At 35.9% G+C, this 12,561-nt stretch overlaps 1 protein-coding gene and 1 long non-coding RNA gene across 6 annotated transcripts in view; one reads left to right on the top strand and one right to left on the bottom strand.

Moving 5' to 3' along the window:
• ANXA7 (annexin A7) overlaps positions 1–12,325 on the top strand; it is a 30,720-nt gene extending 18,395 nt beyond the window's left edge. For all 3 annotated transcript variants that reach the window (XM_088842005.1, XM_088842004.1, XM_088842006.1), the window contains 6 exons: positions 1,323–1,436; positions 1,678–1,848; positions 4,559–4,729; positions 4,810–4,885; positions 5,932–6,044; positions 8,434–12,325. In XM_088842005.1, coding sequence (XP_088698131.1) covers positions 1,323–1,436; positions 1,678–1,848; positions 4,559–4,729; positions 4,810–4,885; positions 5,932–6,044; positions 8,434–8,556 — 768 coding nt within the window. In that variant the 3' untranslated portion in view covers positions 8,557–12,325. The remainder of the gene's footprint in view (positions 1–1,322; positions 1,437–1,677; positions 1,849–4,558; positions 4,730–4,809; positions 4,886–5,931; positions 6,045–8,433) is intronic.
• Positions 1–12,561, bottom strand: part of LOC148775959 (uncharacterized) — a 98,300-nt gene that overhangs the window by 79,530 nt on the left and 6,209 nt on the right. The window lies entirely within an intron of this gene.

Below are 12,561 nucleotides of genomic sequence, written 5' to 3'. Positions count from 1 at the left end.
TGAATTAAAACTAAATTCCCAGACTATTTTCCTTACCCACTGCCACTTTTTCTCTGGACTTCTTATTGATGAAAACACTGTTCCTCTACCCAGTTGTGGAGTCTTTGATCCCACATTTTTCTTTCTCAGTCAGTCAGTGAATATTGTTTCAGTGCCTATGTATGCCAGGCACTGCTTTGTCCTGGCAACTGGTTATTGCTTATCTTGTTGATCTAATCTGTAAAAAGGCTCTTTAGAAATGTGTCTTCTATCTCCTTTTTTTCTTCCCACTCCCACTGTCACTACTCAAACCCAAACCTTTATTAACTCCTTATCTAAATATTCCAGTAGGCTAAATTTCATTTATATCTTTGATCATTATAATCCATACTGCCTATTGTTTTCTTATATAAAAATTTTCAGTGACTCCTCCCAGCATGCAGAATCAAATCCATGTTCTTTAGCTTGGTATTCAAGGTAATAATCCAAGAATATACTTAACAGCTTTGTTTTTACTAATGTCTAAAATCATTATTCTTAACAAAATTGGTTGTCTTATTGTCCCATTGAATAAGCTTTGCTCATTCTTGTGTCTATACTAAGTAATTCTCAACCTGAGCAGAATATCATAATTTCTTTTCAAATTTAAAAACACATGTGGAATCTCTGAGTATTCATCCCTGACATAAATTTTTTTTTAGAAAAATTCTGCAGATTATTTTAATGCATATAGCCAAGGCTAGGAACAGCTTTTCTGTTCTTGTTTGTGTTCCTCCTTACGTGAAATATCTTTCTCCTTTCTCTTTGCTAATTTTTACATACTCTTCAATATCTTCACTAAAGTTTTCTCTGAAGCTCTCTAGCCCACTTTAACTTTTCCTATTTCAACTTATTTCTGTGCTGCTTATTTATCTGGTGTTGGAAAACAGGCTGCTTTATTTTAGTTTTTAGATGTTTGTCTTCTCTTCTCAAATAAGAACACAATGATGATGATTTCTGCTTCCTCCTAAAACAAGAACAGTTTCTTATACTAAGTAAATACATGTTTATCATTTTGTTAATTTGAATTATTCTTTGTTTCCTATTCCTCTTTTTTTGTACCTGGTGTAGTGGAGGAACTACAGTAAGTTTATTATTAAGTATTTATTGATAGAATGACTAAAATATATCTTCTTGAATATAAGAAGCTTAAATACTTATTCCATAGTGTATGATATTCTGAACAGAAATTGAGGTTTTCTTAAAGTAGTTCAATTCCATTTTTCTCGTATTTTCCTTAAAAAATTTAAGCAAAATAAAATTTGGAGAGCTCATATACTGAATTTGTGTTTGTAATATAACAGGATTTAATCAAAGATCTTAAATCAGAGTTAAGTGGAAATATGGAAGAACTGATCCTTGCCCTGTTCATGCCACCTACGTATTATGATGCCTGGAGTTTACGGAATGCAATGAAGGTACTATATGGCATTTGCTTTGAGTATTTTATCCTATTTCAAATGTAAAACCCCATAAATTATGGCAGTTCTGAGTTTACAGTGACAGGTAAACCAATACATTATTTTATATGATCTGAATATATAGAGCTTTTCAGTCTGGAGGCCAAAGTTATGTTTGGTGGAACATTAAGATTTAGTAACTTCCAGAAATTTGCTTTTTGTTTGTAATTCTCTCTCATTCTCCCTTCATTTCACATAGGGAGCAGGAACTCAGGAACGTGTGTTGATTGAAATTTTGTGCACAAGAACAAACCAGGAAATCCGAGAAATAGTCAGATGTTATGAATCAGAATTTGGACGAGACCTTGAAAAGGACATTAGGTCAGATACATCAGGGCATTTTGAACGTTTACTTGTATCCATGTGCCAGGTGAGTATTGAATTAAGTGTCTGAGTGTTGGCGGAGGGAACATTCTTTACTGTCTACTGCCAGTGGGCATTCGTTATTCCTTTTAATATTTAGCCCCCTTGGAATCTTGACATCTTTAAGAGGGACAACAGAGAATCCTCTGTATGGGTTTCTTTGTTTCTGTATTGAAAATTATTTCTATAAATCTGGTTGTTGTAAGGAATCAGCAATTAACCACATGAAGGTTGTTTGAAATCAGAAATCAACTTGAGGCTCTGTGTCTTAGAATGAAGATGAATCTGTACTTTTAAGATTAGCATTGTTCTGCCAGTTAGTTGGGACCATCAGCTGAAGATGTGCAGGTCTGCCATGCAAGTGTGACAAGAGTGAGACGGAAATGCAGAAAACATTTCAGCATCCACTGAAACACTGTGCTTAAGTACCTTCCTTGTTCTGATTGCCTAGATGTGCTGGCAGAGTTGCAGAAAATTCTCCAAATAGGGTATTTGGAATGATACTATAAATAATCAGGGTATATTTGAAAGAGATGATGCAAAAGACTAGCACACTGATTGAGTATCAGGAGTTACTGGCTATCCTGCTAGTGCACAAGATTGGACAATCTTGAAGATCCTGAAAGTAGAGGAGAAGCTCTCAGAGCAAAGGGATGTAGTTGCAGAAAAGAGTGTGCCAGAGCGTGTGGGTATGGAAATGAGAAAACAAAGCAAATGGGTGGGAGGACATTGAATTTACCACAACAGATTAACAGAGCAGGAGGGTAGGTTAGCATGAAAAGAAAATCAGAAACAGAGATTTAATGCTAAAAAATGATTATTCAGACTTTAATGAGGTGCTGAATGTCTCTTTATGCAGGGGTCAAGGCCCAACCATTTTACAAAGTAAAGGACCCTGTTCCAGGAAGTGGCTTTCTAGGACAATGGGACCATATTGTGTGCTTGAATCCAAAGGCAGTCATCTGGGGAGCTCTTGAGCTCTTTTGCCTGTGCTGTATTCAGCCGATTTAGAATAGGCCTCTACACACTGCTTGTGGCAGTGCTCTTCAGAAAACTGTTCCTCAGCCTTCAAGGAACACGTCTCCGTTTCGTTCCTCAGACAGACACTAAGACTCTAGAGGGCGACCTTTTCCTTGTTTGTATTTGTGTTTCTGTTTTAGAGAGAAACCAACTACCCATCTAAGCTTTACTCTTATTCAGGCCCAGAGCTTCCTCTCTCCCTCTCTCCCCTATCCCATCCCAGGGAAGAGTTTGGTCTATAAATTGATACAGACTGTCAGTACTTGTGTTATTTATAGCTTCTTCTTAAAGTCTCACACATCATTTTTATGCATACATTCATAATAAATACTTACATATTAAGATTACACTTGGATGAATGAAAGGAAGTTCATGAAGCCTCTATATTATATGCTTCCTCTTTTGGCTTAACTTCCTTGGAGGGAGGGGCCTTGTCTTTTCTTGTGTCTCCACCACATAGCACATCCTGTTGGTTCCGTTCCTCTGGAGAACCCTGACTAATATATCCTGGTACAAAATAAGTGCTCCATACCTTTTAGGTACATGGTGAATATAAAGTGAAACTCAATATAATGCTGATCTTAAATCCCAGCTAAGCAGAATCATACTTTGTTAGTTTGAGTGGTAGTTCATATCTCCTAGGAGACGAGGTCCTCAAACCATGGTTTAGGAGTCGCTTCATCATGAGAAATCTAAAGTTACTTCAGACCTTGGAGTTCAGGGATATCCAGCTTCTGGGACATCTCAGTGCATCTTTCCCCAAGCTAGACAAGAGACAGTGCTCACTGGCTCAGAACACGGACTGATAGAAGGAGACCCTATCACAAGAGAAGCGAAAAGTGAAATTCCTTTGATGGCCAAGGGATTTCTCCCAGAGGGTGGAAGTGGCTGCATTGTTAGTGTTCAAGACTTGCTGGATCATGAGTCTCTGTGTGTGGCCACAGGCTCTGGAGGTGCTATAGTTTGCAGTTTCAATACATACCAGTCTCTTTCTGCTGGCCCAGTTACCACCCTTCAAAGCACCTCCTCAGAGAAGCTTTCCCGGACTCTCCTGAGCCATTTGTCATTCTCTGCTCTGAGCCTACATTTAATGCCCAGAGATTTTGGTTGTAGCCCTAATCCCTCTTTGGAGACATCTTTTATCTCCTTCGTGGGAGGAATGGAGTAGTGATAATCATTTCCAATCTCTGTGATTTGTATCATACCTAGACTTTCAATACCTGCTACTGGAGAAATGTTTATTGAATAAAAACAAAAAAACCCCTGCAGCTTGTAAACCAAGGATCAAACCCAAAAGAGTAATTTCTTTAAGAATCCCTGTCTCTTTAGTCTATCGAGAAAGGTTTTTAAACTGAATGTCAGTAAAATTTTCTATACCTTCAAAAGTAAAATATCTGTGTAATTTTTTATGGAAACATTTTCTAATTTAGTTCTCAAAGCCCTGTAAAACCTCTCGTTTTAATATAACCTCATCAAACTATGATCATACATTGTAAAATCCACAGTTGGCAATGTAATACAATACTAGTTACACTAGTATAGTTTCTTTGGAAATGAAAGATAAGCGTGACAAACTTTATGCACTAATTTTTAGTAAATTGTCCTTTTAAATTCAAAAGTGACCAGATTGAAAAACCTTGTTTTAAAAATAGAACTTGTATCACTTTCTTCTAACTCCTGCTTTCCTTTTTTTGCAGGGAAATCGTGATGAGAACCAGAATGTTAACCACCAACTGGCTCAGGAAGATGCTCAGCGTCTCTACCAGGCTGGTGAGGGGAGACTAGGGACAGATGAATCTTGCTTTAACATGGTTCTTGCCACAAGAAGCTTTCCTCAGCTGAAAGCTACCATGGAGGCCTATTCCAGGGTATGAGGTTTTCTTTTGAAGATTTTGCTTCTATTTTAAGGTGTCAAAATATTTCAACCCCTATACTTTTTTGTCTACAGATGGCTAATCGAGATTTGTTAAGCAGTGTCAGCCGTGAGTTTTCCGGAAATGTTGAAAGCGGTTTGAAAACCATCTGTAAGACACTTTTCATGTTTTTGTGTTTTGCTTCGTTTTGTTTGTAAATGAGTGAGGCTTTGAATGTTCCCATTTAAGTGGTGATTCTTAGTATAGCCTCCCTGGAGTCTGCTTAGGCAGAGACAAGCTAATCCTATGTTTTTATATGCAGTTCCCTATGAATGATTGGTAGTGTAATCAAATAGGATTGTTTTGGAATTATTTGGTCGTTATTCTCTATGCCCTTCTTGAGGACTATACAAAAATATATAATGGATTGTAGCATTTCCATTAAGGTAAATGGGAAACCCTAAGGAAACTACAGAGTGGCACCACACAAAGTATCATTTTGAGCCCCCAAATGCCTTTCAAATATTTAGCCAAATGAGACCCTTTTCCATTTGAAATTAAAAACCCAGTTTTTGGTGTCCTGATGTCCAGGAGCTTAATGAAATGGAAATTTTGTTCTCATGGAGAATATAAGACTAAAGAGAATATTAGTGACACATTGGTATTAGCAATTGAATATCTTATAAATACTACTATTGTAATTGTAGGTAACACAATAATGTACAGTTAGTCCATCTCTATGAAAGGTAGAGCCTTTGCTAACTTAATTTTCCTAAGAAAAAACATGTCAGATTTCTTATTCTCAAGTCTGTGTTTTCTTATTTATATTGGAATCTATCTTACATCCTTCTTTCAGTCAAATGATACATTTGACATCTAGAATTCAGATTTTAGTCATTATTCTGTTTAGTTAGGGATTACCAGGGTACAGTTGCTACAAATTTTCTCATGTTAAGGGAGAAAATGTTAAGAATCTTAAGTGACTGCATCTGGCCAGAGGGAATCTTGTAGAATTGAAGGTAGACTGTCTGATGCAGCTGGAAATAAAGATGGGTGCTGAGAAAAATCAAGGGGGCAAGCACTCTACAGCTCACCTAAGATTTCTGAGATAATCACATAGGAAATGATCAAAAGCAGCTGGAAGTGATAGATGAAGCTGGTGTGTGGACATCTTTGTCAAGTCATGATTTCACGTCTGAAGCCTCTCTCACTTTCAGTGCAATGTGCCCTGAACCGCCCTGCCTTCTTTGCTGAGAGGCTCTACTATTCTATGAAAGGCGCCGGCACAGATGACTCCACCCTGGTCAGGATTGTGGTCACTCGAAGTGAGGTGAGGCTCTCTCTTTTTGTCTGATCTTCCCTTGATTTTGAATGTCGATTCTTTTTTCTCACCAATATTAAACACAATTTTTCTTCTAGTTTTATTGAGATGTAATTGACATACCTCACTGTATAAATTTAAAGTGTGCGCATAGAGATTTGACTTATATACATCATGAAGTGATTATCACAGTAAATTTAATGAACATCCATCATCTTATAAAATACAAGATTAAAGGAAAATATTTTTCCTTGTGACGAGAACTTTTAGGATTTACTCTCTATAATGTAAAGCAGTGTTAATTATATTTATCACATTGTATATTACACCCCTAGTAACTTATCCTATAACTGAAAGTTTGTGCCTTTCGATTGTCTTTCTCCAGTCTGCCCCCCTCAATCCGCTACCTCTAGTAACCATAAATCTTATTATCTTTTTGTATGAGTTTATTCGTTTTTGAAGTGTATTCGCCTACAGTACTCTGCTGGTTTCTGTTATAAAGCATTGTGATTTGATATTTCTATACATTTTAAAAGGATTCCCATGAAAAGTCTAATTATGACATATCACCATACAAAAATATTACATAGTTATTGGCTGTATTCCCCACTCATTCATACTCTTCGCTCATTTATTTTGCAACTGGGAGTTTGTACCTCTCACTCTTTCACCTATTTCTTTCCTGCCCCCAACCCCCTCCTTTCTGGCCGTTACCTGTTTGTTCTTTGTGTCTATAACTCTGTTTTGTTATATTTGTTCATTTATTTTTTCAGATTCCACATGTAAGTGAAATCATACAATATTGGTCTTTCTCTGTCTCACTTAGAATGTTAATTTATTAAAAGTTCCTCCATTGGTTGTCAGTCCATGAGTGACGTTAAGAAAGAGCTCTCTTTTTCACTGCTGGTAGAGGTTGTATAGAGCATAGTGTTCACCTTCTTCCTGCTGTGAGAGGCTTGCTTTAATGAAACACTGCCAGGGAATTCAAGAAGAGGTTTATCTTTTGGTCTTAATTTTGCTTATGTAAAAAACTGTATGAGGGAATTCCCTGGTGGTCTAGTGGTTAGGGTTCGGCACTTTCACTGCCAGGTTCAGTAGTCAGGGAATTGAAATCCTGCAAGCTCGAGGCGTGGCCGGAAAAAAAAAATCAACAAAAAACTGTATGAAAGACCTATGCAGATTAATCCTATTGGACATAAAAATTCTTAAAATTTAGCATGCACTGTATAATAAAATAACTTACAAATTTTATCTTTATCATTTTACTTAAATATAGCCTCAAATGTTCTTTCTTTGACTTTGTATATTTAGTAGACTTTTTTAATCGAAAGAAAGCATATACTACAAAATTATATGAAAGAAGGTAAATCATTTTTTAAAAGACAACTATAATACAATACTTGGAAAAACTTTGTTGTGTCTTTGTTTTTAGACTTAAATTTTCTAAGCAGGATCTCTTTTTCTTTAATTATAATAAAATACATGTAACACAAAATTACCATTTAAATCACTTTTAAGTGTACAGTTCCGTGACATTAAGTACATTCCCATTGTTGTGCATTCATCACCACCAGAACTTTTTCAACTTAAAAAACTGAAAATCTGTATTCATTAAACAATAATTCACCACTCTTTTTGCTTCCCAACTCCTAGCAGCCACCATTCTATTTTCTATCTTATGTATTGCAATATTTCACTAATTTATATAAGTGGAATCATAAAGTATTTGTCCTTTTTAACATTTTTAGGGTTCATCCACATTGTAACATGTGTAAGAATTTCCTTTTGTAAGGCTGAATAATATTCCATTGTATGAATACATTGTGCTCTGTCATGTCCGACTCTTTGCGACCCCATGAACTATAGCCCACCAGGCTCCTCTGTCCATGGGATTTTCCAGGCAAGAATACTGGAGTGGGTTGCCATTTCCTTCTCCAGGGAATGTATACACTACCTTTTGTTTATCCATTCATCTGTCAATGGACACTTGGGTTGTTTCCACCCTTTGACTGTTGTGAATAATGCTGCTTTTAACATGGGTGTACAAATATTTGAGCCTGTGCTTTCACTTTTGTGGATACTCAGAAGTGCAGTGGTTGTGTCATATGGTAATTCTATTTTTATTTATTTGAGTAATTATTATACTGTTTTCCAGTGGCTGTACCATTTTACATTCCTACCAGCAGTGAACAGGGATTCCAACTTCTCTGCATCCTGACCAACACTTTGTTAGTGCTGGTATAAATGCTAGCTATAATATGTCAGTCCTTTGGTGTTTTTTCCCCTCTGCTTTGGTTATAATTAGGATATTTTCATTATTAAAGAATAATTTTAATAAATTATCAGTTTTCTTTAACAACTTTTTTCTAATATCACAAATATCGTGTCTTGCATGCAGATTGATCTTGTGCAGATAAAACAGATGTTCAGTCAGATGTATCAGAAGACGCTGGGCACAGTGATTGCAAGTGACACGAGTGGAGATTACCGAAAGCTTCTTCTGGCCATTGTGGGCCAGTAGGAGAGATTTTTATAAATGAATGAAGCTATTCAAAGCTTATCCTTCAAAGCAATGACTGACCTGCATGCAGCAACATCAACCCTCACCTAACCAAAACAGCTTTTACTAAGGACTGTGTCAGGGTATTGTGCTTGGTTTGCACATGTGGTTATTGCCTTAATTCCAATGTTATTTTTTTCTCTATGTACAATCAAGTAAAGCCATATCACAATGATGAAGTAATAATGCAATGTTTGTAAAGCATAATTCTCACTGCTCTTATTCTAAATAGGACACTGAATTGAGTAAAAGTCACAACAGTTTCAAATTCTGTGTAATAATATTGAATAAATTTGAATAAATAATGTTGAGCATTAGAAAAAACCCTTTGCTTTCCATTGGACAGTTATAGTTGGTAATATGTCAAAACTGTATTACTTTTTAAAACAAATTCAGCTGTTTTGACCTAGAAGAGTAATTTGCGACTTACTTCACATAAATCAGTATTCTATATTCATAAATGCTAAACTTCCCACATAGAAAATAGTTTAGTGTTGGCTGTAGCAGCTTTTAAAAAAGAGATTCTATATGTTTATATGCCTAAAATATATAGCCTACTTTCATGTCTACTAAGACTGCCTATAGATCTTTATTGGCCCTTGATTTTAAAAAAATTATAAAATAATTTTAGTTGCCGTTTAATCATGACTCAAGAAAATGAAGCTTGACACATAAAAGGTGCCAAATTAATGAATGAATGAGGCTTAAATCATCTTCCTGGGAGATTGAATATTAGTTCTTTGGAGAAGTAGTTCAGGAACTCAGTTAGTGCTATAGCAGTGTGATTTCAAACCCGTGTTTATTCCCAGTACTGAGCAATTGCTTATTATGTTGATCATTACAATAGGTAGTTAGGGAAAGTACAAAGGAAAGAGGTTTGTAATCTAGTGGGGGATCTAAACAAAACAGGATACAAGGATATTGTTAGATTATAAATTCTTCTGAGAATAATAACCCTATTTGTTCTTTTTGTTGAACTCCCTGGCACAAAGCAGGTATTTAATATATATATATATGGTGAATGATTGTACTAAAAATTGAGGGAAAGAATAGTAAATATCAATTATAATTCAGTGAACGTTTGTTTGGGGGTAAGTGCCAAGGGACATACATGCAAGGTGGTATAAGACACAACCTTACTCTTAGAGAGATAGGCCTATGTACAACTGTAGTGTGAGGCGAAAGCAAGATACACTGGTAGAAGGATAACAGGCCAAGATAGATTTCTGACATAGATTTTGGAAAAGTAAATAACAGCAATAGGATTTGGTAAAGGAAAAGGGGTGTAAGTTATTAAGGAAAGAAAATTTGTGAGAAATATATTTTTAAATTTTTAAAGATTGAGATATAACTCATACCATTCATCCTTTTAAAGTGTACAATTTAGTGGGTTTTTAGGATATTCACACACTTGTGCAACAGTCACCACAATCAATTTTTGAATATTTTCATCACCCAAAAAGAGAACTTACACCCATTAGCAGTCAATCCTTCTTTCCTTTCTTCCTGTCTGTCCCCTGGCAATCACTAATCCACTTTCTGTCTTTATGGATTTCCCAGTTGGGGCTTTACGTATAAATGGAATTATACGATGTGTGGCCCTTTGTGTCTGGCTTCTTTTAATTAATGTACTGTTTTTAAGGTTCACCTGTGTTGTAGCATGAATCAATACTTCATTCTGTTTATGGCTGAATAATCCATTGTTTGGATCTACATTTTGCTTGTCCATTTATCAGTTGATGGACATTCGGGTTGTTTTCACCTATTTACCATTATGAATAATGCTGCTATGAATATTCATGCACAAGCTTTTCTGTGGACACAAGTTTTCAATTCTCTTGGCTATAATAATAGGAGGGGAATTGCTGGTCGTAGTATCTTTATGTTTAACTTTTTGAGGATCTGCCAAACTATTTTCCAAAGCAGCTGTACCAGTTTACAGTCCTACCATCAGTGAATGAGGCTTCCGATGTCTCTTCATTCTTACCGGCACTTTCATTGTCTCTGATTCTAGCCATCCTAGTGGATGTAAAGTGGCATCTCATTGCAGTTTTGATTTGCATTTCCCTAATAACTAATGAATATATTTTCTTGATTGGTCATGTTTTCTTGATTACCATTTGCATATCTTCTTTGGGAAAATATCTATTAAAATGCCTGTTTTTAAACTGAGTTATTGAGAATTCCCTGGCAATCCAGTGGTTAGGACTCCATGCTGCTGCTGCTGGAGGCCTGTTTGGGGAACTAAGATCCCTCAAGTGATGTGTATAAGGTAGGATAGTTATCTCAGCACAAATTCAGTCGCAATCTTCACTTGGGAAAAAATCCAGGGAGAAACGTCTTACTCAACAGTTACATGTTTTTATTTTAGAGAAATTTTATGACTTATAACACTGACTTTAAAACCATTTTTCTCAATTTTTATAATTTTAATATGTTTATTAGCAGAAACGCAATTTATTTTTAAAATTAAACTCTGGTGACTATCCATGGAAAGTAATGTATGTGTGTGTATAGTTTAATAATTTGTTTTGAAATAAATTTCAAATGTATAGAAAAGTTGCCAGGACAGTACAAAGAACTCCCATGTCCTCTTTACCTAGATTCTCATACAGTTAATATTTTATTGGTTCATTACTTACTGAGTGTGTGTGTGTGTGCATATGTCTTTTGTTATTAGTCTTTATCTGAACTGTTGGTGGGTTGAGAGCGCACACTGTAATCATGCTGTCCCATCACTCCTAAACACTCCAGCGGGTATTTTCCCCTAAACAGGGTCACTCTTCTACATAATGGCAAACAATCTTCCACATCAGTAAATCAATATTGGTACAACACTATCACCCAACGTATTAAGCCTATTCAAATTTTGCCCACTATCCCAATAATGTCTCTTTTCATTTCTGGGTCAGCATCCTATACAGGAATATGTACTGTGTTTAGTTGTGTATTTTCAGACTCCTTTAATCTGGAAGAGTTTCCAGTCTTTTGTAGCCTTTACAGTTTTATTAAAAGGTACAAGCTTTTATTATAGGATGGCTTACAACCTGGGTCCTTTGTCTGTAGGAATACCACAAAATGATGCTTTGCTTTTCTCAGTGAGTCTCATTAGGAGGCATAAAATGTAGACTCCTCCCGACACTGGTGATGTTAACCTTGATCACTTGATCATGCTGGCTTCTTAAATTCACTATTTTTCCCTTTGTAATTGATTAGTATTCTAAAATCATGCCAGTAAACTATTCCTTATCAAACCTCCACATACCAGCCTTAGCACTGAAGACTCCTGTCTAAATCATCCACTTCTATCTATAGTTGGTGCCAAGTGGTAATTCTCTATTTCAATCATTTCCTCTCCATTATTGGATTAGCATTCAACTGCTATAAAGAGCTTTCCTTTCTCTTCATTATATCAATGTGAACTTGTGTATTCCTATCTTATTCAACAGATTGTAATCCATAAATCTGATTTGGCCAGGAGCCCCCCTCAAGTGGCTCCTAACAGTGCAACATTTTAAAGTATGTATACTGCTAAGATTCATCCACATGGTGAATCGCTATAGTTCATTGATTTTGACTGCTTTGTAATATGCGATTTTTTGAATATATTATCAGTGTACTCATCCACTCTTCCTCTGGGTTGTTTCCAGGTTTTTGCTATTGTATTTTGCCTTTCCAACTCTGAGGTAATGCTGAATTTCAAATGTATTAAATTTTTCCATTAACATCATATACTTGGAGTCTGTTTACTGTGTAAATATTGCGCACTAGAAGCAGAGTGGTTTTGCATTCTTCCCAACAGTGTGTGAGGCGCTTACTTTGCAAATATTGTCTTAGCTGCATTTTTCACGCAGAAAGACTTACATGATCTGTTCTCAAAATCGTTTAATAAAGGTTTTTATCTTTAAATAAATTTACTTTTGGTTTGTCTATTTATGGAGGGTTATTGAGAGAAAGGAGTCGAGA

This window comes from Moschus berezovskii, chromosome 12, assembly GCF_049115385.1.
Source record: "Moschus berezovskii isolate FMDL1 chromosome 12, NW_MosBer_1.0, whole genome shotgun sequence".
In the NCBI taxonomy this organism is placed as follows: domain Eukaryota; kingdom Metazoa; phylum Chordata; class Mammalia; order Artiodactyla; family Moschidae; genus Moschus; species Moschus berezovskii.
Note: the sequence above shows the minus strand (reverse complement) of the source record. Positions and strands in the feature narration are given on the sequence as shown.